Raw genomic sequence first — 27247 nt, forward strand, 5'->3', positions numbered from 1 at the left:
ACTTTGTATCTTCCCTGTCTAAGTGGCTGAGCAGCACACAATGAGATGCGTATACCCAGTGGGCCTTCATGGGAGCTGTGCTGCCACTATCATTTACATGATTTCAATTTGTTGAAAAATCTGTTGCCGGTTGAAGTTGTAGAATATTTACCACATAGAGAAGGACATCAAGTAGCTTTATTGACCTGATCACTCTGCAGTCCCTGATTCCACATTACAGTTCAGTAATCAACTCTGAATGGATGAAATGGCCATCCTTTCTGTATTGCTTTGTTTGTGCCCTACAAATATCAGAGTTCATTATTAGATCACAACACTGAGTAGATCTGCATGTGGTAAAAGTGTGATCTGACCAGCTGTTATTCTTCGTGAGGACCTTAACCTGGTAAGAAAAGGGAAACATCTGCACTGCCTACCATGTAACTTTGATATCCAGATAATATTTTTCTGATCCTGAGCTCCTGTCCCCTTTGTGATCTTTAAATAGCTGAATTAAAAGAGTTCTCTCCGCTAGAGGCCATTTCTTAATGAATGACTTTTTCTGTATAAGCTGAAAATGATTTTTTTCTCCTATTTCTTTTTATTTTTTGTATTCTACCTCAGGTATCCTCATAAATCCTTTGTCTGAGAGTGCTTCTGAATGCTGGCTGTAGAACACTTAAAATAATGAAGCTCGGTTTTACAGATTTTTAATAACACTTAATAAACTAATGTATGAAATGGCACATTTTTATGGATGTGTCATTCTTATTGTGAAGCTACTTTCCAAAGTATGTACATGGGGGTGCATTATTTACATTTCATGGATTAGATGACAATAACATTCAATATATAAGGTGTGAGCTGACAGGTATAATGAGGTTCCATCTGTGTGGTGATAGATATCAGAGTTTACTTACAATGTATTGTTTAAAAGCAATTCTCCATTAAAACGACAGTGGCAGTATGCTTAGTAAGCAAATATGAATATTGTCAAGGAAAATGGGCAAGCATCATTTCAAAAATAATTTTGTAATTTTATTAACCATAATAGTTAATCCCAGCATGTGCAAAGGGCATGTTACAATATACAAATGTCTTTGTAAGGCTTCTATTATGGCAGTTTGATATGCAATGCTACCATTTTCTAAATTCTGTCATGATCGTAAGAGCACTTGCATGATGATTCACTTGTGTGATGGTTATTTTCTTGACAGTGCCTTTGACTTGGTGAACATTCATCTTTTCCATGATGCTTCCAATTTAATTGCTTGGGAAACAAGCCCATCTGTCTACTCAGGAACCCGACAGAAAGCTCTCACTTATGTGCTAGATAGGTAAGCAGGAAATCTACTTTATATTTTATACACTGAAACCAAGTGGTTTCTTAATTTAGAAAATTGTTTGGTTGGATTTGATGGCCAGCTCCTGAAAGTCTTTATTTGATGTGGTTTGCACTGCTGACTGGATCAAGTCCAGTACGGGAGTTACTGTTAAAGCATGCCACCTTCCCGATAAGCATTCAGCATATGTTTCTTTATTTGATTACAAGCACATAGCATAATGATGTAAATTGCATTGAAATTCATAATTTCCCTACTTGTGCTTGGGTTGAAAATAACGTATGCCCCATTCCTCTCCCCAAAATAAAAAGCAAAGTTGGCCAACAATTTTTCATGTAGACAGTGTCCTTTTAACTGGATTTGATTTTTAACGTACAATAAAAATATAATTAGTAATTTGCAATTGAAAGACTACAAGGGGCGGATGGTTCAACTTCAGCAGGGCTGGTATCGGACTGCCTGCTTGTCATACACCCAGTCTATTGAATGGATGGGAAAATCAGGCAGAGTGTATAACGGGCTGACCTGCTACCGCCCGTTTAACACCCCCACTGTAATTGCAAGTTCAGCCTAAGGTCTTGAAGCTTTGTTGGCAAACTTTGTCTCCTAAGCCCCTGAACACTGTGGTATTATCACTGAGTACAACCTAAGTATTGTTTCAAGAAGCAATAAGTGCAGGTTGCTCTATTAATCTGCAATTTGTGTCTTGCAAACAATTACACTGAATCATTTTTTAATGTAGAAGTGAATCAGTGAATTCCATTGGGAGATATTCAATTTTAACAGAGCAAGAATGACTACAAACATGAAGTAAATATGAGTAATGGACTGTATTAAAATTAATAACGTCAGATACATTAAAACCTGGATGCTTGACCAGAGCTAGTTTTTTGCCAAATATAACTTAAAAAGTCTTAGCTATAAAAAGGAGCAATCTTGTATCCATCAGACTATAACCGAAGGCTCTCTTTGCAGAGCTTTGGGTGGTCTAAGTCCAGTGAAGGCTTGTTAAGATCAACTTTCTTTCTGCCATATGTTAATATTTTCTAAACTAATTCCCGTTCTCTTATATCCACCCTATCCATTTTGCTGTGGAGATTGTGGAGGATCTCTGGTGATGTTATTGTACGGATATTTAATGCACTTGCACTATATTTTTCTTTCTGCAATTTTAATTGAGACATTTCTTTGCTTAACCTCTAATGCCTCTGCTAAAGCAAAATAATTTCTGCCTTTTGTATGCCTCTGTGTGGAAGATGCTGAGAGCTTGTTATTTGCTTTTGATTTGAAAGTCCAAGAACAATGAAGCAGGATTGGCACTGTGTACGCTTGCTCCTGGTTCTCTGTGCAATGTGAGGTATCTGAGACTACAAGTATCTGGTATATAATACCCTTTTCTATCCGAACTAGTCAGTTCCCCTCTGCGAGTTGCTTTCATTCGCTCCAGAATCTTTCCAAGTCTTCAGCATTGCGAGCTTTGATATTAACCACACCGTGTTTGGGGGCGAGAGGGGAGTGGGTTGGGCTGCGGGGGTTAACCCTGGAAAAGGTGCAATGCAACCTCAGCCTGATAGCCTCGCACTTCCCACTATCTTTGTGGCAGCAGGTAACAAAGTGTATGAGTGTCCCCCTTTGCAGAGGCAGAATCATTACATAATTGAATCTGTCTCCCATCTAGCAATTGGGCAGCTGATTTAAATTTAACTGCTACTGGCCAGGTTTTCCAAAGCTCAGCAGCAAAATTGAGATGAAAGCTGCCGGCTCCAGAAGCTAAGTGCCTTTTCTACCATGTTTTGTAGGCCAGGAGGAGCATGTCATGGAAGCCTGCAGCCTACTTTCTGCTGATTGTGGCCTCTTTATTTCTCACCCCCTGCTGTGGTCAGCCAGCACTCAACTTGTTGGATACCCCCCACCTGCCAGCAGCTGACAAACCTGTTGAGTGGGCACCCTGTTGGATGGGAATTGGTATTAAAAAAATGACGAGGCCCTGCCACTAATTTGGCGTTCCTGGCCTCGCCACATTCCTTGACTGTTTTCGGCCTCCTTCGCTCCCTCCCATGTCTCCCCATAGATATCAGGGCCTTAGTTCTTGTTGCGCTAATGCCATGCAAGCACTTGTAGGATTTCTGTGTGTCCAATATAGTTTGTTCATCTTAAGTATCTCATTTATTCCTCTTTTATACTGTATTAAGAGGGATTACCTCCCTCCATCTCATTTTCACATTGGACAGCATTGACTCTCTGCTGATTACTGTACTCCTGTGATTAATCTGCAGCACTTAATTTCAAACAGGTCAATTGTTCTCTCAAGAACCAATCTTAGTCCCTGTATTTCAGCAACAGACAAATTCGAGTTATGTCACTACTGTGAAAACATAAACCAGTCCTCAAACTGATATTTGATCATTTCAGTACCTCACCTGGTTTGCCACTAAGGTTTCAGAAAAGCGTAGCATGTGGACATCACCCCTCTGACAGGGATTGTAATAGCATTTCTTGCTGCTGTTACATTTTTCTTTCACGCTTTTAGTTATGCTTTTCTTTCTTGATTTTGTTTATCTTGTCTGTCAGCCGTAGCTCAGTTGGTCGAACGCTCTCCTCTGAATCACAAGGTTCTGGGTTTAAGTCTCACTCCAGGGCTTGAGCTCCAAATTCAAGGCTGACACTCCAGTGCAGTTACTGAGGGAGCACTGCACTGTCCTCAGACGAGATGTTAAACTACGCCCCCCTGGGTAGATGTAAAAGGTCCCAAGGCACTATTTCGAAGAAGACCAGGGGATTTATCCCCAGTGTCCTAACCAATATTTATCTCCCAATCGAAATCACAGAAAACAGATTATCTGGTCATTATCATATTTCTGTTTGTGGGAGTTTGCTGAGCGCAAATTAGCTGCTGTATTTCTTACGTAACAATAGAGACTACACTTCAAAAAAGTAAAGTGTTTTGAGACATCTGATGGTCATATGAGCAGCTCTATATCAGGCTTGACCAACCTTTTATCTCGGGGGGGCCATATTTGCACATCTATCTCACTTAAGGGGCCAATCAGCAAATTTCGGAAAGATAAAATTTGGCACAACAGTAAACTGAATTTCAAAACGGTTGAGGTTAAGGAAAGAAACAATTGCTGAACAAAAGTACAGCAATGTTATAGCAATAAATTGTTAATTTAAAAAAGAGTATTTAATAAAAATGACCAGAGTGTGAGAGGGTCAGGGTGTGTGTGAGAGGCTCACTTCCAGTCTCAGGGCGCTCTCTCACTCACCCTCACCCACTGTGAGCGGGTCTGTGTGTATGTGTTGGTGTGTGGTGGTGAGCATGAGTGAGAAACCTGAGCCTGGGCACAAGGCACACTCGCACTCCACACCCACCCCCCCAACACGCTCAGTCACACTCCACCCCCCCACCTCACACATACACAGTCTCTCACCCTTACCCCCCACACACTCACTCTCTCATTACCCGCACCACACACTCACAGATACTCACTCTCTCTCATTTCCCCCCCCAACACTCACAGACAAACTCTCTCATTCCCCCCCACCCACACTCACAGACACACTCTCTCACTGCCCACACACTCACAGACACACTCTCTCACTGCCCACACACCCATCACACACTCTCACTCCCACGTACTCATGGCACCGTCACCTCCACGGGCCCAACGTGACTTCACCTTCCCAGGCTGACGTACCTGGATCATTGCGCTCCAGCATTGATGTACCTGGCTCCCTGGGCTCCTGCACTGACGTACCTGGCTCATTGCGCTCCAGCACTGATGTACCTGGATCATTGCGCTCCAGCATTGATGTACCTGGATCATTGCGCTCCAGCACTGATGTACCTGGCTCCCTGGGCTCCAGCACTGATGTACCTGGCTCCCTGGGCTCCTGCACTGACGTACCTGGCTCATTGCGCTCCAGCACTGATGTACCTGGCTCACTGGGCTCCAGCACTGATGTACCTGGCTCACTGGGCTCCAGCACTGATGTACCTGGCTCACTGGGCTCCAGCACTGATGTACCTGGCTCACTGGGCTCCAGCACTGATGTACCTGGCTCCCTGGGCTCCTGCACTGATGTACCTGGCTCACTGGGCTCCAGCATTGATGTACCTGGCTCACTGGGCTCCAGCACTGATGTACCTGGCTCACTGGGCTCCAGCACTGATGTACCTGGCTCCCTGGGCTCCTGCACTGATGTACCTGGCTCACTGGGCTCCAGCATTGATGTACCTGGCTCACTGGGCTCCAGCACTGATGTACCTGGCTCACTGGGCTCCAGCACTGATGTACCTGGCTCACTGTGCTCCAGCACTGATGTACCTGTCTCCCTGGGCTCCAGCACTTACGTTCGCTTCTCTGGCTCAGCAGCCCTCAGCACACTCAGCAACACCAGTGTTCGCTGCTCTTCCAATCAGAGACTGTTTCGTTTCCTCACTTGCTGCTGCTAAGTTGACTGAGTCCATCAGCAACAAATGCGGTATAGAAACAGACTCTGACCGGAGGAGCAGCTCCCTGCAGAATCTTCCATTGAAACCCACCTGTTTGACCAGAATTTTGAAAACTGGCTGGTGGTCACATCGAGGGACTTTGTGGGCCGCATCCGGCCTGTTAGACAAGCCTGCTTTATATAAATGCAGGTCTTTTTACCTGTCCCTCTAGCTCCCACTCTCTGCTGCAAAAGACTCGATTTCATATTCACACTGATTGAGAATCCCCAAACAACGAAGCAAGAATGAAACTGTTCTACAACCTGTAGTGATTAAAGAGCACCTTCATTGTTGCTCTGCAGTATGGGTAAAGCTTTTACCTCATGGCAGAATGTTTTGTCCCGTGGGCGGGTGCACGCCCGACCCGATCGGGAGTAAAATACTGCGTGATCTCATCGGGCAAGCGTCCCGATGTCATCACGCACTCGTGTGACATTTCGGTTGGTGGACGCATGCGAGAATTCAAATGTTCAAGCGGCCTGCCGACAATTAAGAGGCCTATTAAGGCCCTTAAGCAAGTAAGTGAGAAGTTTTTTTCGCTGACCGTCCAACTCTACAGTTGGCGGGTGGGCGGGCGGGCGAATAGGCCAGGTGGCCTTTGCATTTTGTACAGAACCTCATCCACGGGCAGGATGAGGTTTCTAACAGTAAATAAAAAAAACAGTAAAAATTTTTAACGTCACTGTTAACATATCCCTCTTCATGTGGACTGAGTCACATGTGGGGACACGTTTATATCATTTGTAAAATCTTTATTTTTCATTTTAAAATTCTTCAGCTCTGTGCCCTCAGGGAGCTTTCAGGGCACGCTCCCCTTCACACAGACTTTAGCGCCCGTGCTCCTCCTGCCCCCAACCCAGCAGTGCTGAGGCTCTCTGCACGCCCTTCTCGCTGGCTGACCATTAACTGGCCGGCCAGCGTGAAATCGCGGTCAGAGCCCGAATGCGGGCGGTGGCCCATCTTGGGGCCATTCCCAGGCCCGCCCGCCCGAAGAAGGGAAACTCCTGCCCCTTATGTGTGAAACAGCCTCTCAACTTGTAGCAGCAGTTGAACCAGTGTTGCAGCCTAACAAGCCATGTGCAATGTTAGGCCTAATGCCCAACCTCGTGACAACTATACGTCTGTATTTAACTAAAAATATTCATGGGGCTAGTGATAAATTATCATTTAGGCCCACTCAGAACCAGTTTTCTCACTCATTTTATGGTTTCTTAAGCAAAATGGCAGTGCTTGGGCAACAAATCATGTTACCTATGATGGCCTGAATTTTAACCTCCAAAAACAGGTGATTGGGATTGGGTGGGATGCCACAATTTTAAAAACCTCAATCCCTACCCTAACTCGCCCCAACCTGCCTACTTCTTGGTTTAACAGGATCAGGGCAGATGTTGGCGATTTAAACATTTTATGAAGAGCTGGCAGTCTTAGATTTAACCTGCTTGGCATGTTTAACCCAGGCTGGCAACTCTGGGGAGGCAAGGACAGCTTCGGTGAGAAATAAGCAACTTTACAGCGCCCCTTGTGGGCCCGGAGGACTTCAGCTTCCTCTGCATCACTTTCCAGTTTACCTTCCCTTGAATCAAGCCTTCTCCAGGTTCGTGGATCAGAATCGTCCATCCCGACGCCCCCATGTACCCAGTAACACCTGCAGGCCCTCTAACTTCCCTGCCTTGGGTTGTGCTCTGTCCCAGATTGCTCCCGCCCATTTGGAAGCCAAGCCTGTCGATCAGGCCATCTTCTGGGTGCAGAACACACTGTCAAAAAATGTATGCTGCATTGATGATTCATGGATTTTCTCGGGCAGCTAGAGAGAGAGAGAGTCCAGAACCAGCGGGTATGACCTTAAAATTAGAGCTATTCCGTGCAGTGGTGAAGTCAGAGGGCACTTCTACACAGAAAGGTTTGTAGAAATCTGGAACTTTCTCCCCATAAACCTGTTGCGGCTAGGCCACAGAGCTAGAAATCAATACTTTCTGGCTTGATGAATAGCTAAATATATGACTTGTCATGTTTCAGGATCCTTGATCATTTTTTTCTGTTCAGAAGAAGGATTTTGCGATTGAGCGACGTTAAAGGGTTGGGTTTTAATATGAAGTGAATTTACACAGTTTTGAAAGCTGCAGGTCTTGAAGAAATGCATTCAAGCCAAATAGACCGTCTTGTTGATTGTCACAGCTGATGTAATTGTGGCCCATTCTCTCATCTCACGCTTAATAGCTTAGAGTGGCTTCCATTCATTTTGAGAACAGCAGGAGACATTCCCTTTACACCCACGCTCCGAAACAGTGGGATGGCAGAGGTTGAGGGTGGTTGTGGGGGTGGGGGGGGGGGGAAGGTGGAAAACAGGTTTTATTGACATGCCTGCTGGCAAATCATTACTAAGGAGAAACATTTTACCCAGAGAGCGGTTAGAATATGGAATTCGCTACCATGAAGAGTCACTGAGGTGACTTGCATAGGACCATTTAAGGGGAAGCTAGATAAACACATGAGGGTGATGGAGTTGGAAGGAAATGTTAAGCGAAGAAAGACGGGAGGAGGCTCGTGTGGAGAAAAATACCTGTTTCTGTGCTGTAGGTTCTGTGTAAGTATGAAGTTAGCATCGCCCACCACTGGCTGGGAACACAGAGAAAAGAGATCAACCATGAGCAGTCAGTTATAAATAATAATCTGCAAGGCATAGAGCTCAGATCCAGCTCTAGAAGATAAAAATGCAGGAGGTCAGTTTTTGTAATCAGAAGTTATCTAGAAAGAGAAGCAGTAACGAAAACAAGTAACTCAGCCCACAAAAAGGACAGGATTCGTAGTTTATTAAATTTTCCTATTTTTCTAGCAGTGAGACAGAGTGAAGTAAATTGGAATTTACATTGGCTGTTTCTCTTCACATTCAGGCTGTCTGTAAAATAAATGATTTCATCTCACTAAGTGTTTCTCAGGCCACCTTCAGAAAGGTTGGAGAAACGTTTGTGAGAGCATGTGCAAAAGACACAAGATCCAGTTCAAAACACGAGGAGGCCCTATTGTTACACACAGGGTTTGCTATCAGATAACCAGAGTGGACAGCATGGGCACACACCGGAATATATGATACTTGAATTACTTATAGGAGTGGCCAGTACTGCTGAATATGTGGGACTAGCTAAGGTAGACCTAAGGCTTGGAATAATGACTAAAGGGCTGAATAGCTGCTCAGTATAATTTTTTTCACCAAGTAAACAAGTTGGAAAATTGTGTTTTTTTCACATTTCCATTCACCTGATGTTGGTATCCAACCCCAGAACGAAAATCTAGCTCAATGTTTCAGGCGGCTAAAATGCTTGCCTTGCTCTTTCTCTCTCAGTGATATAGTATTCTGCTGGCTTCTGTAGATCAACATTCAAAAATAATAGAAGTTATAATCCAGAAGGTGATCACTTGGCCCTTAGGCCAATGCTACCTCTTCAGTTGGAGCCTTAGGCCTGAATATTCCGATCGCTGTGCGGGGGTGGGCCCCGCTCGCCGACATGTAAAATGACGCGCGGTGACGGGCACGCGTCCCGACACAACCACGGGTCATTCCGATCTTCAGTTCGGCGGGCATGCACCGGAGTCGGCTGCATGCCCACCGTACTGTCAAAGGCCTGTTAAGGCCATTGATCCCCTCATTAAAGTCATTAACAGGGCTGCCCGTCCAACCTTAAGGTTGGCGGCCAGGCGAAGAGCCCAGGCAGCCTTCACATTTTTCCTCAACCCACCGATGGGATGAGGTTTCATGAAGGGTTTATAAGTTTAATAAAAATTTTTATTAAAATTCATTGACACGTCCCAACTCAGGTGACACTGTCGCATGAAGGAACATGTCTGAATATTTTTTTTTCCTTTATTTCAATTTTTCATAATCAAAATAATCTCCCTGAGGCAGCTCGGTGCCTCAGGGAGATTTCTGCGCCCTTTCGCGCACATGCGCAAAAGAGCGCAGGCCCCAACTCTCCCTCCTCCCCCCGTCCGCACAGGTAGCGCTGAGCGCTTCCGGGTATGTATCACACTGGGCGGGCCTTAATTGGCCCACATAAAATGGTGGCGCACAGCTGATTGCGCTCAGCCCGCCCGAGAGGGAGAAAATTCTGCTCTATGTTGCTATAGCAGCCCGGACTCCTTGGGGCTCAGTTGGCTGAATGGCCAGTGTGAATCAGCTGGGTGCCTACAGCACAGAGTTCAATTCCCCGTTCCGGCTAGGGTTGATTTGGCATCTGCCTCATTGCCCTATCGCTGGTGGAGATCATGGTGCTTTGGGTCAGACCTGCCTTTGGGCAGAGAAGTGAGGAAGAAGAAGATCTTTACTATCTGCACTCACACCTTTTCAAATATATTTATCTAGACCCATGGTTCCCTATATTAAGATCAAAGTCCAACTACTTTTTTTTCCAAAAATATACAGTGTTAGGAAATAGAGACAGTTTAATTAAGTTATATTTATATTTGTGGATGTTAGGATTGAGTTTTAGCATTAAAATTTAAGTTTGATTTGTACTTCTGTATTTGTACGTTAAGAACAGGCCAAGTTGAGTTTTAGTTTCACTTTAAAAGGTGCCTGCATTTCTAATGGAGAGAATTTTCCCCCCGTTGGCGGGGTTGTGTGGGGGCAGGTACGGGCACGGACAGGTGCTTACCCGATCGGCGCCCTCGATCGGGTCCACGCCGCCATTTTATGTGGGCGGGCCAATTAAGGGCCGCCCAGCATGACGTGCACCCGGAAGCGCTGTGCACTCCTTGTGTGGGCGGGGGAATTCCCTGAGTCAGGATTGCGCATGCACATGGAAGAGCACAGAAATCTCCCTGAGGCACAGAGGTGCCTCAGGGAGATAAGTTTTAAGTTTTAAAAATTTTGATAAAGAAAAAAAAAATTTAAGACATGTCCCCTCATATGACAGTGTCACATGAGCTGGGACATGTCAATGAACTTTAATGAAAACATTTATTTAATTTATAAACCCTTCATGAAACCTCATCCCGCCCATGGCTGCCTGGGCTCTTGGCCTGCCCGCCAACCTTAAGGTTGCTCGGGCAGCTTTCCCAATAGCCTTAATTAATGGCCTTAACAGGCCATTGACAGTTCGGCCAAGTTCTAAGCAGACCTTATTAGTCAAAGGATACAGGAACCTGGAAAATGTCTTGTTAAGCGAAGTTAAAAGTGAGGAGCAGAGAAAGGCTCCAAGCTTCATGCTTAAAGAGACAAATGCTGCAGGAAGCAGATTTAAAGCGAGAATGGCTTGTGAGAAGTCAGAAGGTCCAAAGAGACAGCTGAAAGTCTGTAACTCTTTGCTATGGGCATGTGAAGCTGTGGTGTATTGTTGACGGCTGAGTTGGTGAGAGAGTGCGTGTGGAAGAAAGCTTGAATGCATGTGGTGACCCAGGGGAGAGGAACATCGGAAGGAGATTTGGAAACTCTGGAAGTGGACCCTTGTGGAAGGTGTCTGAGAGAAAGGGTCAGTTTGGGAGAAGGTTCCAAAGCAAGTTCTTGGAGAGTGGAGATATGGAAACCCTCGTGTGAAAGATGGAATTCAGAGAGACCGGTTGGCTCACGGTGTAACAAGTACCTGGGGGAGGAAGGTGGAGTTGAGGAGAAATCCATAACATCTGCCTGGGGTGGCACCTGTCACTTGGTTTCAGAGTGTGGTGTGTCTTACCACAGATCATCTATTGGTTTACATGGGCTGTGTACTTACTGCGAAATTAGAGTATAAAAGAGCTTTTGTGACTTGTGTTATCCTTACAAATCTGTATATATTTGTAAAGGTATAGTTGTGGGTGAAGGAGTATTGGGATATAATTCATCTTTTCTTGTGAAATAAATGTTTTTTTTGGTTAAAAGTTCATCAGCTGACTCCTGTGCCTCTGCTCAGTAGCTACTCTCCTCGTATCTACACAAACAAATAAAAGTTAGGATCTGTCAAGCTTGGTTCTACTCTGGGATCAGGCTTGTCCAGTGGTAACCTCAGCTGGGGATCATAACAGCTGCTTCAGTTTCTATAAGCGTCTGGCACAGATATTTTAAAACAAAACCTTGCATGTCACTATAATTATATGAATAAGAAGTTCCGTGTTATTTTGAAATTGGTGCTTTTGGGCAGAATTTTTAGCTCAGCGGGTGGGCACACGCCCGACCTGACCGAGGGTGAAATGACGCGTGTTGACATCAGCCAAGCGGTCGCGCGATATTCCGATTGGCAGGCGTGCGCCGGAATCGGCAGCGCACCCACCGGCAATTAAAAGGCCTGTTAAGGCCATTAAGTTATCAATTGTCCTTAATTTTTCACTGCCCGCTCAATCTAACAGTTGACGGGCAGGCGAATAAGCCAAGCGGCCTTGGCATTTTTTTGGAAACCTCATCCACGGGCGGGATGAGGTTTCCAAAAGCAAACACAAATTAAATAAAAGCTTTCATTTTTAATTAAAAACATGCCCCGGCTCATGTGACAGAGCCACATGAGGGGACACGTTTTGTTAAATGTTTCTGTTGCTTAATAATTTTTTCAATATAATCTTCACCTCCCTGAGGCAGCTCCATGCCTCAGGGAGATTATTCAGCGCTCTTTTGTGCGCACGTGCGAAATTCGCACTAGGCCCGCTCACCCTCCCCCCCCCACCCCCACTGCCCGCACAGCCAGCGATGAGCGCTGCCCCTCGTGTGTCACACTGGACGGGCCCTAATTGGCGCGCCAGCGTGAAAACGCGGTGTGCAGTCGATCGCAAGCTGCAGTCGGCTTTGCGACCGCCCCCGCCTGCCCCCACCGATCCCACATGCCGAGGGCAAAATTCTGCCCATTGAGTTAACTGCTGTCGCATTGGGGCCCCTGAACCTACCCCTTAAAGTGAAATAAAATATTGTTGTTTTGTGAATTTTAAAAAGTTACTGAACCGTTAGTTTTCCTCAACTGTTTTTCATACCGCTACTATTTATTTTGTTATTAGAACGACACAGAGTGGAAGGTAGCAATTGCATCCAGGAATGATGATAATTATACAAATAACATCAAAACTATTCATCAAATGTAATTCCTATGAGTTCTATCCAGCTTTTGTTCAGAACTAGGTGTTGGATTATCAGGATTGTTGACTCATTGACCATAGTACAGGGTGTGCTCCAGTCAGTGGGGTGCTTAATTAGTAACTCATTTGCATCTTATTATTGGTAGTTGTGTTTAGCCTGAACTTGAGTCACATGAAATCTGATATGCCAATTGCCTAAAATGCTGCAGGCTCAGAGCTAGTGTTTCTTCAGACAACCAGGACTCAGATGCATGGAACTGTTGCAGGCACAAAATCCACTACACAAACACAGATTAAGTGATGTGATGTGTAAATACTAGCAATCTCAATGGATTTATGAATTGAAATTGATTATCACAACATTCGGATTAATCATATACGCACTGAACTTTGTCTATGTTTTTATTGTTTTTGGGTTATTGCCTTTTAATTTTGACGTTGATAAATTATGTTTGATTCAAATCACACAAATAAAGAATGACTTGCATTTATATAGTGCATGTCACAACCATTGGATACCTCAAAGTGCCAAAGAAGTACTTCTGAAGTGTAGTCACTTTATAATTTAGGAAATGCGGCAGCCAATTTGAGCACAGGAAACTCCCAAAAATGGCACTGTGATAAATGACCAAATAATCTGTTCTAGGAATAAATATTGGCCAGAACACCTGGGGTAACTCCCCTGCCCTTCTTCAAGATAGTGCTAATTAATCTTTTATGACCCCTGAGAGTGCTGACGTGGCCTCAGCTTGAAGATCGCATCTGAAAGACAGCACCTCCGACAGTGCAGCACTCCTTCAATAGTTCATTGGGGTGTCACCCTTGATTTTTTGTGCTTTAGTCCTGGAGTGTGACTCGAATCCAGAACCTTATGACTCAGAGGCAAGAGTGCAACCAACTGAGCCATGGTTATTATGTCTATAACATTGGACATAGGCTTTGGTCAGGTGGGAGTGGGAGGGAGTTGGTGTGGTCATGGCTCAAGCGCAAAACAACCCATTGGCATGAATTTCAGGCTGGGGTATTTAACTCTGGTGTCTTTTAATCCTGTGGCTGTGTCTGAGATTGGATAGAGGTATTCAAAATCATGAGGGGTCTGGACAGAGTAGATAGAGCAAAACTGTTCCCACTGGTGGAAGGATCACGAACGAGAGGGCACAGATTTAAGGTAAGTGGCGAAAGAAGCAATGGAGGCATGAGAAGCAACTTTTTCACACAGTGAGCGGTTAAGATCTGGAGTGGCTGCCTGAGAATGTGGTGGAGGCAGGTTTAATCGAGGCATTCACGAAGGAGTTGGATTATTATCTGAAAAGGAAGAATGTGCAGGGTTACGAGGAGAGACAGGGAAATGGCACCAGGGGCATCGCTCATTCAGAGAGCTGGCACAGACATGATAGGCCAAATAGCCTCCTTCTGTGCTGTAACCATTCTGGTATTCATCTACATGCCCAGCACAGATGTAGAGGGAACAGCTAACCTTTGAGCCAAAGAGGAGCCAGAGGCCATCCACTACTAAAACGGAGAAAAACACTCAGTTGGATCACTGAAGTGGATTGTCTCCTGAGTGGGGCAGGGGCCTAGGGTAGTGGGGGCCATACTTGACTTGTATAGCCTGCAAGAATGATTACATATATTAGAGAGCCTCCATTACCATCAGACAAGGTGTCACTGCCTTTGGGGCCCTATTGACACTGTAGGACTTTGATTAGCATTTACACATAAGTCTACCACCTGAACCTGGCTGCATCCTCCACCACCAAATGCACCAGTGCTAGGATCAGCAATTGAAAAGAAGAGAAATAGGCCCACTCCATTTTAAATACTCCCCTGCTCTGTACATGTCAAATAGGGAAAATTGAAACTCGCCCAATGATGTAATGAATAGCAATAATTATGTAGCAAAATAAAAGCTGTGAGATATGATTAAATGTGCATTTTTCAAATTTAACGAGATAATTTATTTATAAAACATGAAATAGAAAACTTTAAGCCAGATTCTCCTGTAAACACAGTGGGCGGAATTGTCCCAGATTTGCACTAAGTGCGGTAGTGGGCGGGAAAAAGAACATTTTACTCGCCAGCTGCAAGGGTGGCTTTTAACGCCGTATCGTCCCAATCCCGCTTTGTTAATCACGCATTCCCAGGAAACATGCCGTTTCTATGGCAGGCGAGCTCTCTTTTGCCAGTAATGGCACCACCTTGCCACTTCCTCATACCGTGCCATATTTAAAGTGCAGCCTCGCACATGCCTCTCAGTGCTGCCAACCCAGGACTGCTACACAGAAGACATGGCCCCGAAAGGCAAGAAGACTACAGCCCTACCGGTTTAGTGACGAGTGCCCTTTAGATGCTGTGGAGGCCCACCGTGATGTCCTCTACCCCCCTGCTCTAGCTGCTGGAGGTCCAGCAATCTCACCACTCCAGCTGGGTAGGCAATGGCAGTGGCGATCAGTGCCAAGCCTGCCCAGAAAGGTTGTCCATCCGTTGCAGGAAGAGGATGGATAATCCCACCTGTGCCGCCAGGGCAAGGCAACCACCTCATCACTCTAAACTCACCCACTCATAAGGCCATCACACATTCACCGGCATCTCACTCACTGCCAGCTCAAGGGACATCACCACTCACTCACTCACACACAGTCTCACATCTCCATCTGGCCTCCTCCCCTCTGGAGACTGCCTCCTCAGCCCTCACCGTCTTGAGGCCACTTGCACAGATCAACATGTGACCCCACACACCCCCTCGGAGACCCCCCCTTCTCCAGTACAGCCCTTACCCTGCAGTCTCTTCCCTTGCCTGAGGTCACTTCTCCACCTTCCCCAAGCAAGCCCTAGCCCTGCAGCCGTTGAAAAGCCACCCGCACCTTATGGCTGGTCTGGTAGGTAGAGATCTGCCCGTGAGCCCCCCTAAAAGTGACATGGTGGTCTCTGCGAAGCCTGGCGCTGATGACTGCGAGTGCTGCCCGAAGCGAGGTAGGAAAACAAACCTTGAAGTCCCAAGTGAAGTGCAGCTCTCCAGGTGCATGTCGCTTATGTATAGTTTTGAAACACATTGGTGTGCAATCACGCCAATGTGCTCGGATGATCCAGCGTGGAGGGCTGATTCCAGAAAGCTGGGCTTATAATGATATGCGGATGTATTTAAATTACATTCCCAATGTCCGATGGCGGGAAACGCGGCCCGCCATTGACAGGCAGGGCGGACGCGTTGTGAAACCGATTTTTAGCCTTTTCGCCATATTGTCCACTCACGCCGCCAAACATGCCCACCACCAATGGGCACGGAAAATTCTGCCCACTGTTGCAGCAACTGGAGTAGTTCTGAAAATGTAATGTAGGCCTCAGAATGATGCATATATGCAGTAGCTACATTAAGAGAAGCAGAGATCCATGCAAATGCAATTGAACATGAGCTTGCAACTCTGCTGTCTTGCTTCTGAGTCTGAAATTTTCACTGATAGGAATGAGTCGACCAGGTAATCGTCTTTTTTTCCATCAATGGGAATTTAAAGCCAGTTTAAAAGACCCTCTCAGTTCTTTTTTTTAAACTTTCTTTTCGGTTTAAAAAGTCAGCTATACACTATCTACTGTTGACGTACAGAGTGTAGGATCATCACTTTAAGGTGCCCTTAACACTGATGCAAAACTCTGCAATCATAAGGTTTGCCTCTTGTGCTGTGCAGGACTGCATTACATTAATGTCAAGCTTACAGCGTAAAACTGTGATATAAGTATCACAGAAATCTTCATTAATCGAGTAATAACTGAGACAGAGGGACAATCCGCTCCAGCCCCTTGAGAGCAAAAGCAGCAATATCAGAGCTATGGAAATATTCCTGAGTGTCTTACCAAAATTGTTAAAGAATTCTAAAGTTTAATGGACAGGCTAAAGAACTGTTGGCGTTTTAGATGACGACGCTGTCTGCTTTGAACAAATGGCTCCCCATTTAGGACCTCCCACAATGTACTCGGAGGCTTGCGGTATTTTTCACTTTTGGGTCAGAAGTTTTTATAATGTATATCATTGGAATGTGACAGCACCAGATCTGGCAAAATCATTTGTCTTTGAGGAAAGTAGATTTTATGTTGTGCTACTATTGTGGGCTTCATTTGCACAAATCAATTATTCTGACTGATCATCCAGCCGTGGATCCGGACCTCCATCATGAACGGTGGCAGGGAGGCATAATAGGAAAGCTCTGTAGAGCAGTGAATAATGGGAAACTCCTTTCATCAGTGCAGCTAACCTTTTGGCAGCCACCAGCAAACTCTATTCTGATCCACTGATAGAGGGGACAATACACTGGGCTCAGTTTGAATGAATGCTGCCACCAACAGTGTAGCCATTCAGAAGGTTTTGGGAACCATCTTTGGCCATTGTTTATTATTACTCCTGCCGACAGTAGGAAAGAGAAAGTGAGAGCATCTATGGTGTAAACCTCTTTTTCAGCTTTAATCTCTCTTAAAAGCTGTGTAGATCTAGATTTCCAGCCGAGCTACAGTAGCTATGTGATGTCAGATAATCACACAAGAGAAGTTTCAAGCTGGGCTTTTGAATTACTTATCTGCATGAACTATGGCAGCTTTAACCCCATTCAGAAAGGAACGATTGTCTTTTCTCCAGCCTTTCAACTTAACGTAAAACAGCGTTTTAGCACCAAAGTGCTCCTCGCTCATAGTGTATACATAGACAGTTTTAGAAGAGGCAGTTTAAGCAGATCTCTATCTTTTCGGGTCTATTATAACAGTTTAGTGCCTAGACAATATAGGAACCTAAAATATTCCATTTCTTGCTGTTGAGTTCCTGCACGTTGGCTCCACTGAGTCTTTCAAACATTTTAAAACCATTTAAAATGCGTGGCTAATGGTACCACTGAAGCAGAGATTATGAACTTGAGATTTCTGATTCACCTGTATATTTGCTCTGCACTTGTTTCATTCTGCATCATAATTCTAGTAGCAGTGTGACCCAGGATACTTACTTGCTCCGATGTGCCAACCATTGAAACTTCCTGAAATTGTCCTGTGTATTCAGGTCTGTGTAGCTAGATTTCTATAAAGTGACAGTACTCTTCTGTTTGCCTTTTGAGTGTTCTCTGGCCTAGTTCAACTGCAACATTTTTACATTACAACTGTGAAATCTTGGCATAAAGCAGCTCTTTGTTCCTGCCATTATTGTCTCACAAATATAGTCCATTGTCACATAGCTGAAGTTAATTTGATCAACATTGGGACATTTAACTTTTATGTCTAGTCAAAAGAGCTGTTTCATGCTCATTTTGCGTATTCTAAAGAAATGATTGCCAGAAAAATAATGTTACCATTAACAATTCAAAGCAATTAGTTTCCCAGGGAGAGGCTATGTGATGCACAGGCTGCACACAACAATTCTTTGTCATTTTATGGATGCTCATCAGTCACCTGTCACCACATTTCAAAGACCCTCCAATCTAAATGTTTCCCTTTTGGCTTTTCCCAGAACTGGTAGCTGAATACGGGAAGAAAAGCTACTCAGTTTCTAGGCAAAGACACAGGCAGCCTTAAAGATCTAGCTATCCACTGGCATTTTTTGGGTTGACCATCTAGCCTTGCCACATTCTTCGGCACCCCACCCCCCCCCCCCCCGCCTCCACCACCCAGTAGCTTCAGCTGTTCAGAAAAATGTGAACCCCCTCTTTCTATGCGACAATTATAAGATTGAATTCAATAACCAATAAATATATAATGGAGAAAATTCTGAAAATCCAGATTGATGTGTGACATGAAAGACGTCTTTATATAACAAATTGATACTCCAAAGGAAGCAGTGGTGTATGGAAGCTATCTTATTGAGCAAGATTGCATTGAGTAACTAAGAAAACCACAAGCATAACTGAATGATAGAAGTTTTACAGTACAAGTCCTGTATTTCCATACACCAGTACTACTATTTCATTTATACTATTTATCCTTGTAATTGCTTCATGGATATTGAGGGTATGCTATGATGCTCATCTGCAAGATACTTATTTCAGATTCACAATTTTGTGGTTAACTGTCTGTCCCTGTTAGATACTTTATTTGGTGAAGAAAGATAATTTGAAATGCCAGAATCAAATATTACCAATTCGTTTAAAATGCTGTAATGTTCCTGGTGACGGACAAAGCAGGGTTTGGAATTCTGGTTTGGACTAGTATGGCATAATCCCAGTGGGAGGGAACTGATCTGGTCAGAACCTGATTCACGGGGTTTTCACTCCTCAGAATAAATTATGACATGCAGGATGTGGAGATGGACATTTTTAGACCCACCCCTATTGTATTGCTGATCGACTTTGGGGGCATTTCAGAGGGAGTTCCCAGGCTGTACCAGAAGCTCTGTCCATTCTGATCATTTTAGGCCCGGCAGGCATAGATTCCATTTAGGCCTTAGGCCCCCACACGGCTCGAAATGAACTCTAGTCACACGATTACTTCTCTGAGCAGCTGCTCCATCTTCCTGAAGGGAAGTATTTATTTTTAAAAAAGCCATGTTTTCCTTTGGGCCCTTCCCTGCCTTGGCTGCCACTTTCAGAATTCATAGAACTGGATCAGAGCTTCTGTTGCACAACTACAGATGTGGACCCCTGTCCCAAATATTTAAATAGCCCCATCCCTAGGTCAATGACACAGCAAAGAGATGGGCAGAAATCCTGACCCACACTTTTCTGCCCCCACCCCTCAAAAGGTCTAGTGGAAATTTTTAGCCTAATGTACTCAGCGAGGGCTACTTTGGCTTATTGTGGAATTATCACATCTTTGATATGCAGCAAACCCTGAATTAATGGTGGTAACAATGAAATGGTGAAATATTTTGATGTGGGTAGCCCCACGGCTATCCCAATCCAAAACCAGTTGCTGAATTTTAGTACGCAATTTTTAAAAAGGCCTGAACACAGACTCCACCCTGTACACTTACGGAGTGGGACAAAGGGTGGGCAGCAAATGGCTCTCAGGAGGGCAGTTGCTAATTTCAATATTTTAATTAGACTGGCAAAAAGAACCTCACCGTCTTATTTCAGGAACAACTTGGGTGCTACAGTTGACTCCGGTGCCCCTGAGTTAAGAAGGGGAGGAATCAGTGAGGGTTTCCACTATGAGGACGAATAATCTTCATTAAGAAGCGCATGAGGGAGAAATTGGACTGGATAGTGCCGGTTTGGATACTGTAGGTGCTGCTCAGGCATCGATGTGCACACTGGGCGACAAGGGCTTCTCGGCCTTTTGGCTAAGATCAAGTGTTGCAGGGGCAACACCATGGTCCTGCCAAGGCAAGGTCGGGATGGAAGGGCGATAACCAATCGCAATCCAAATCCATACCGTGGGTTACCTATCACCGTCCGAGTCACGGTGAACCACAGCGAAGGAGGATCACCTATGGATCGGGGCTTCTTCACCAGGAGGATCCTGCTGAAGGCGTGCGGCTTCCAAGCTACGGAGATCTTCACCCTGCATGACTCCCGCAAAGGCGGTTATTTTGACGTGACGTTCAAGCGGGTGGCAGACTGCGTCCGGCTCCTGAGGGTGTTCGAGGAGAAGAGAGACCTGCTGGAGATGAAGATCCTGACGGCGGAGCCGCACTTTTCTCTGCTGTTGCAACGGGAACGCGTGGTGATGGTGCATGTGTACAACCCCTTCGTCCCTGTCGCCGACGTGGTCACCTTCCTCACCAGGTACTTCGATAAGGTGGGGAGCGGCACCGAGATTCGAGACGACTTGGGGATCTGGACAGGCAAACGCCTGTTTAAGGTCACGCTAAAGACCGATGGTAAGGGAGCCATTTTCCACCCTCCTTCCAGTTTCGCTATCGGGGGAAACCGTGGCTACCTGGTCTACGCTGGGCAACCCAAGCATTGTCGCTCATGCGGCAAGGCTGGTCATGTGGCGGCCAACTGCAGCGCCTCCCTCTGCAAGATCTGCAAACAGGAAGGGCACCAGACAAAAGACTGCAAACAGGCCAAGTGCTGCAACCTGTGTGGCGAGGCAAGTCACCTCTACAGGACCTGCCCCAAACGCTGCCGTACTTACGCACAGGCAGCCAAAGTCGACCAGGGGGAAGCAGAAGAAATGTTCCGTGTCACTCCAACCACCAAGGCCCCCAGGGAGCTCAACGGGACAAAGGAGGACACAGAGAGAGACAAGGTGGAGAAAGAGATCGAGGCAACAGAGAGCCAATCAACAGCACTACCCCCTGAACCTCCCAGCCCTCAGGACAGCGAATCAATGGAGGAGGAGGCAGCAGTGGAAAAGCAGCAGGGGAAGTGGCGGACGGTGAAGAAGAAGAAAAGTAAGAGGGAGCGAAGAAGAAGCAAAGGTGTTTCCCAGAGAAGCGGCAAGAGGCGTCTCCCATCCGACACGGATGACAAGGGCAGCAGCTCTTCGGATGATGAAGTGCCAGAGCGGCACCGACAGAAGAGGCGGCAAAGCTCCAGGGCGTTGGAGGACGAGACACCCGAGCTCCAGAAAATTGGAGACAACAAGGAGACCAGCGCACCCCAACTTTGCCTGCAACCTGAGGAGGCCAGTGCACCACAGCCCCTGGAATCTGGGAGCAGTGAGGCAATCATCGCACCCCAGCTCCAGGAAGCCGGGAACAGCAACACCCCAGAGGGGGTGAGTTTTGGAGAAGCTTCTCCAGCAAAGGTCATCTCAAAACCCACTCTCTACGTGAACCTCCAGATGCCACCGGAGCAGAACACGGCCAAGGAGATCTACCTCAGCCCATCCAAAGTGAAGGAATTTGAGCTCACTACGGGTATGAAGGAGCAGACTAAAGGTCTGGGACTCTCAGAGACAGTGGGTTTGGTAGGAGAATAAATGCTTTAAAATGGGTTTAAAGATTGTATCCATAAATGTGCGTAGCATTAAATCTACTACGCGATGTGTTGCGACCTTGGACTACCTAGCCAAGGTCAAAGCTGACCTGTTGTTTCTGCAGGAGTGTGCGATACCGCACCTCAGCTCCTACAGGCAATGGTCACGATGGTGGTCCCACGGGCCATCGATCTGGTCGGGCGGAAACGACTCTCGTTCCTCCGGCCTGGGTATTCTGCTGCGGGGAGGCAACTTCACCGTCTCCGAGGTCAAGGAGGTGGTGGGCGGGCGACTCCTCGTAGCAGACGTAATGTACAAGAACGCTCCACTCCGGTTAATTAACGTGTATGGCCCGGCACAAGGGGCTGAGCGGCTGGAGGTTTTTCAGCAGCTCCCACTGCTGCTGGCGACCTCCAGGCCGGTCATTCTGGGCGGGGACTTCAACTGCATCATCGATGCGGCTGGACGATCCGGCAGGGCCGGAAGCAGATTGGACGCTACGTCCAGATCCCTGATGGAAACAGTTAAGGATGCCAAGCTGCACGACGTCTTCAGCAACCCTGCAGACGGAGCGCAGCGTAGATACACCTGGTCGCGGCCAGACGGGTCCATTCGTTCCAGGATAGACTTCCTGTTTGTGTCCCGTGCATTCACAGTCAGATCCACCGAGGTCAAGCCGGTGTTCTTCTCTGACCACTGCCTCCTACTGGCGGACTGCCACTTGGAGAAGGACCTGAGGGTGGGCAGGGGGGCATGGAAGCTAAATGTGCAACTGCTGACCCCAGAGAACATTGAGGAGCTGAAGAGGGATTACAAAGGTTGGAGAACCGTGAAACCCCTCTTTGAGTCCCTGACACACTGGTGGGAAGTGATCAAGGGAAGCATCAAGAGGTTTTTCATCCTCAAAGGCACCCAGAAAGCTAGAAAGGAACAGAGGGAAATGTCCCGACTCCAGAAAAAGATGCAGAATCTGCTCCGGCTGCAGTCGATGGGGGTCGATGTCAAGGAGGAGCTCCAAGAGGTGAAGGGCCAGCAAGCCTCGCACTTTGCCTCGGAGGCCTCCAAGATCATCTTCCGTTCCAGAGTCCGCTCCGTGGAGCAGGATGAGACGTGCTCACGTTTCTTCTTCCAAAAGGTACACAGAGAGCGCTCTGTGATCAGCAGCCTGAAGGAAGAAGACGGCTCAGTAAAGTCATCACGGTCCGACATTCTGAGGATCAGCAAATCCTTTTATGCCGGATTGTATGACGTGAAGCCCACGGACAGCACGGCCTCCCAGTCCTTCCTGTCCTCTATCACGGAGGTCTTAGACCACAGTACGCGGGAGAGCCTGGACAAACCGCTAACTCCTGATGAACTGACTAAGGCCCTCGAGTCCTTCGAGAAGAGTAAAACCCCCGGAAGCGACGGCTTGCCGGCGGAGTTGTATTCGGCTCTGTGGGACTTGATCGGCCCGGACCTGCTAGGAGTGTACGAGAGTATGCTCCTGGCCGGTAGTATGTCAGAATCCATGAGGAAAGGCATCATCACCCTCATCTACAAGCACAAGGGGGAAAGGGAGGAAATTAGAAATTGGCGACCCATTTCACTGTTGAATATGGACTATAAGATTCTGTCCAAGGTCATCGCCAATCGGGTCAAATCCGCTCTGGAATTGGTGATTCACCCTGACCAGACCTGCTCTGTGCCAGGCAGGAAGATCTCTGACAGCCTGGCGCTGCTCAGGGATACGATTGCCTATGTACAGGACAGGGGTGTGGATACCTGCCTCATCAGCTTGGATCAGGAGAAGGCCTTTGACAGAATATCGCACACCTACATGGGGGATATGCTCTCCAAAATGGGGTTTGGGGAGGGAATTCGAAATTGGATCCAACTGCTCTACACTAACATCAGTAGCGCAGTCTCAATCAATGGGTGGGAAACAGATAGCTTTCCGATTAAATCTGGAGTCAGGCAGGGCTGTCCTCTCTCGCCTGTCCTTTTCGTGTGTTGCATAGAACCCTTTGCCGAGTCCATCAGGAAGGATCCGGGCATAAGAGGAGTGACGATCCCAGGCAGTGGAGGCACTCAGGTAAAAGCCTCCCTGTACATGGACGACGTCGCCGTCTTCTGCTCGGATCCGCTGTCGGTGCACAGACTGATGCACATCTGCGACCAGTTCGAACTGGCCTCGGGAGCCAAGGTAAATCGTGGGAAGAGCGAGGCCATGTTCTTTGGGAACTGGGCTGACCGATCCTTTGTCCCCTTCACTGTCAGGGCTGACGGCCTGAAGGTGCTGGGGATATGGTTCGGAGGGACCGGGGCATGCGTTAGAAACTGGAAGGAGCGAGTGGCTATGGTGAAAAGGAAACTGGGCATGTGGGAGCGACGCTCCCTCTCCATTGCGGGTAAGAACCTGGTCATCAGGTGTGAGGTACTCTCGCTGTTGCTGTACGTGGCGCAGGTCTGGCCCATTCCAGACTCCTGCGCGACGGCGATCACTCGAGCCATCTTCCGCTTTATCTGGAGGTCGAAAATGGATCGTGTCCGCAGGGACGCGATGTACAAGCCTCTAGATAAAGGGGGAAAAAACGTGCCCAACATCGCCCTCATACTGATGGCCACCTTTGTGTGCGGCTGCATCAAGCGGTGCGTAGACCCTCAGTACGCAAACACCAAGTGTCACTACGTGCTGAGGTTCTACCTGTCCCCGGTGTTGCGAAGGATGGGTCTGGCCACGCTGCCGCGGAACACTCCAAGTAGTTGGACCGTGCCGTACCACCTGTCCCTGGTGGAAAAATTTATGCAGAAAAACACCTTTGACCACAAGTCCATCAGGCAGTGGTCAGCACGTAACGTCCTAGAGGCCCTGAGGGAAAAGGAGAGGGTGGACCCTGTGGGATGGTTCCCCGAGCAGACTGTCAAAGTCATTTGGCAGAATGCCTCATCGCCAGAACTTTCCAACAAGCACCAAGACGTAGCTTGGCTGGTGGTGAGAAAGGCCCTCCCCGTCAGATCCTTCCTACACGCCAGGAGGCTCACCCCCTCTGCACGTTGCCCTCGAGGTGGCTGTGGTGGGGAAGAGACCGTTGTTCACCTCCTTGTGGATTGTGCCTTTGCAAAGAAAGTCTGGAGAGAGATGCAGTGGTTGCTGTCGAGGTTCATCCCGAGCAGTTCTGTGACACAGGACTCTGTGCTCTACGGGCTGTTCCCAGGGACACACACCGAGACAAACATCAACTGCAGCTGGAGGATCATCAACTCGGTGAAAGACGCGCTTTGGTCTGCCCGAAACTTGTTGGTCTTCCAGCACAAAGAGTTGTCCCCGACCGATTGTTGCGGACTGGCACAATCCAAAGTCCAGGACTACGTGCTGAGGGACGCATTAAAGCTTGGGGCAGCTGCCGCAAAGGCGCAATGGGGAAGGGTCGCTGTCTAAGACCTTTCTACCACAGCGCACCGAGAGACTGGGAACTGTTTAGAGCCCCTCGGGCTGTACAGATCAAAATGAAAGGCTGTAAATGATTGTAATATTGTTTGTACTGATGCACCTGGTGATACATCTTGTAAAAGTGTAACCTGGATTGTACCCTTGTAATGTTGTTTTTGAAATGGTTTGGAATGTGATTGAAGATATTTTATGAATAAAGTATATTTTTACAAAAAAAAAGACAAGGGCTATCTGTTGAACATGTGCTTGTTGATTCTGGTGTGCAACTCATGCACACGTCCGCAGCTTGTATGCAGTGAATGCCATGCTGCCATTGAAATGTGACAACGCTGCCTGACCTGTTGTGGAGGAGCACTGCAGCACTTGGCAGAGTGGGAGGCAAGGTTTGTGCTGGTCTGGTGCACTTTGCTCAACCTCACTGTCATGTGGGGACAATTCTTGCCACCAGCTATGTGGTGAGCAGCTGAGGAGCAAGTGAGGAGGGAGGGTGTTGTCAGTCCAAACAGCCCCTTTCTTCCTGGGCTGTCCATGAAGTTTGAGCACTGTACCAGCACCTGCAACTGCAGCTTCCGACAGTCTCAAAGCTTTACCTTCCACGAGAGTCATTGACACCACAGGCCAGGAGTTTACAGCCTCTCCTACACGGCAGGATATTACGGTCCCACCGGACTGAACGGAGATTTAAGTGGCTCGCCGCATCTGCTGTAAAATCCTGGCCACAGTGTCTGCTAGGCCACAGTGAATGAAAAAAAGCCACCACAAAATAAATATCCCAAACCAAATTTATAAATCAAAACATGCCATATTGCATTCAAATGCAAACTAATCACCCTTGTGCATTTCTTTAACGCCTGTCTTCCAAATGCCTTTGCCCGGCCTACTGCTGCTACACAGTGACTGTAGCATGGCTGGTGGAAGTCTGCTGACTTTTAGCGGGGTAGACTATAGATGGCCTTGAAGGATGCCCTCGAGCAGCTCTGGACCTAGACGGCCCGGCTGCAGACCGCAACATCTCGGCACGGGAGGCAGCAGTCTGGGCCGGCTGGATGACAAGCAACAGCAAGGACGTTGACGGAGCGGCGGCAATGGGAGGAGGAATGCTGCCCTCCTGAGCAAGGGCGGCAGGTTTCTGCTCCATGGAGTCCCAGCCAAGCCCTCGGGCAGCACCTCAGCAATTCTAGTAAACCTGTTGGAGGAACACGTTGCTGGTCTTCCGTGACACCCCGATACACACAGATGTGATGGCAGCAGTCTGAGCTTTCTCTGCAGCATTCACACATTGGGTGGCTGCTGCTAGTGCTGCAGTTAGCTTGCCAACCCTCCAGGATTGGCCTGGAGTCTCCAGGGATTGAAGATCAATCTCCAGGACATAGCTGTGTGCAACCCTGGAGAAAAATCATCGGGACGTTAAAAAAGATTTTTTTTTTTTGTCATTTTCTTTGAACATTTTGCTTTATCAGAGATTAAAATATTGCGAATGGGAAATAAAGGGCTGTTTGGCTGACAGTCAAGCATCATCCAATGGGGTAATGAGTACTTACGCTTTCCAAATTGTCGTAGGAAGGCAGTATACGTCACAAGGTGTTGGCCAACTAATGGCTGGAGTGTGGGGGCAAGTCATGTGATGAAACCTACAGGAATAGATTTAATCACAGTTGGCAACCCTAGCTGCAGTAGAAGTTGCGATATCAGTCGTCAGATGCTGCACCTTGGTTGGGGTCCACAAGTGTATGGATGGAGTTGGCCACCATTTCCATTCTGGAAAGAGTGGACTCCAAGCTCTGAGAATAACCCTGTGCCAACCCTGTGCCAGGTTGGTGCCGGGCACCACAGTGCTTCTTGACATTGACTGTAGGCTTCCTAATATAACAAGCATTTTGTTGTCCATCATGTCGGCTTCTCCATCTAAGTCCTCACGTGAGCCCTCTGCATCAGAATCCATACATGACTTACCCCTCTGTTGAGCTGGCACCTGTACTTCCTTTATCCTTGTTCTGGCTACAATGGATTTGTGCCCAGTCTCACCATGTGCAGATCCCATCTCTAATCCAACCTCCGAGTTGATAGCTGTGAGTATGAAACCAAGTGATGGTGCTGGGTGTTCATCATCACTCTGTTCTTGGTGTTCCTCCACTG

At 47.1% G+C, this 27247-nt stretch overlaps 1 protein-coding gene across 2 annotated transcripts in view; it reads left to right on the forward strand.

Moving 5' to 3' along the window:
* Positions 1–27247, forward strand: part of inpp5a (inositol polyphosphate-5-phosphatase A) — a 571171-nt gene that overhangs the window by 395372 nt on the left and 148552 nt on the right. For both annotated transcript variants that reach the window (XM_078564917.1, XM_078564916.1), the window contains exon 8: positions 1197–1316. In XM_078564917.1, coding sequence (XP_078421043.1) covers positions 1197–1316 — 120 coding nt within the window. The remainder of the gene's footprint in view (positions 1–1196; positions 1317–27247) is intronic.

This window comes from Cetorhinus maximus, chromosome 20 (genome assembly GCF_964194155.1).
Source record: "Cetorhinus maximus chromosome 20, sCetMax3.hap1.1, whole genome shotgun sequence".
Taxonomy (NCBI): domain Eukaryota; kingdom Metazoa; phylum Chordata; class Chondrichthyes; order Lamniformes; family Cetorhinidae; genus Cetorhinus; species Cetorhinus maximus.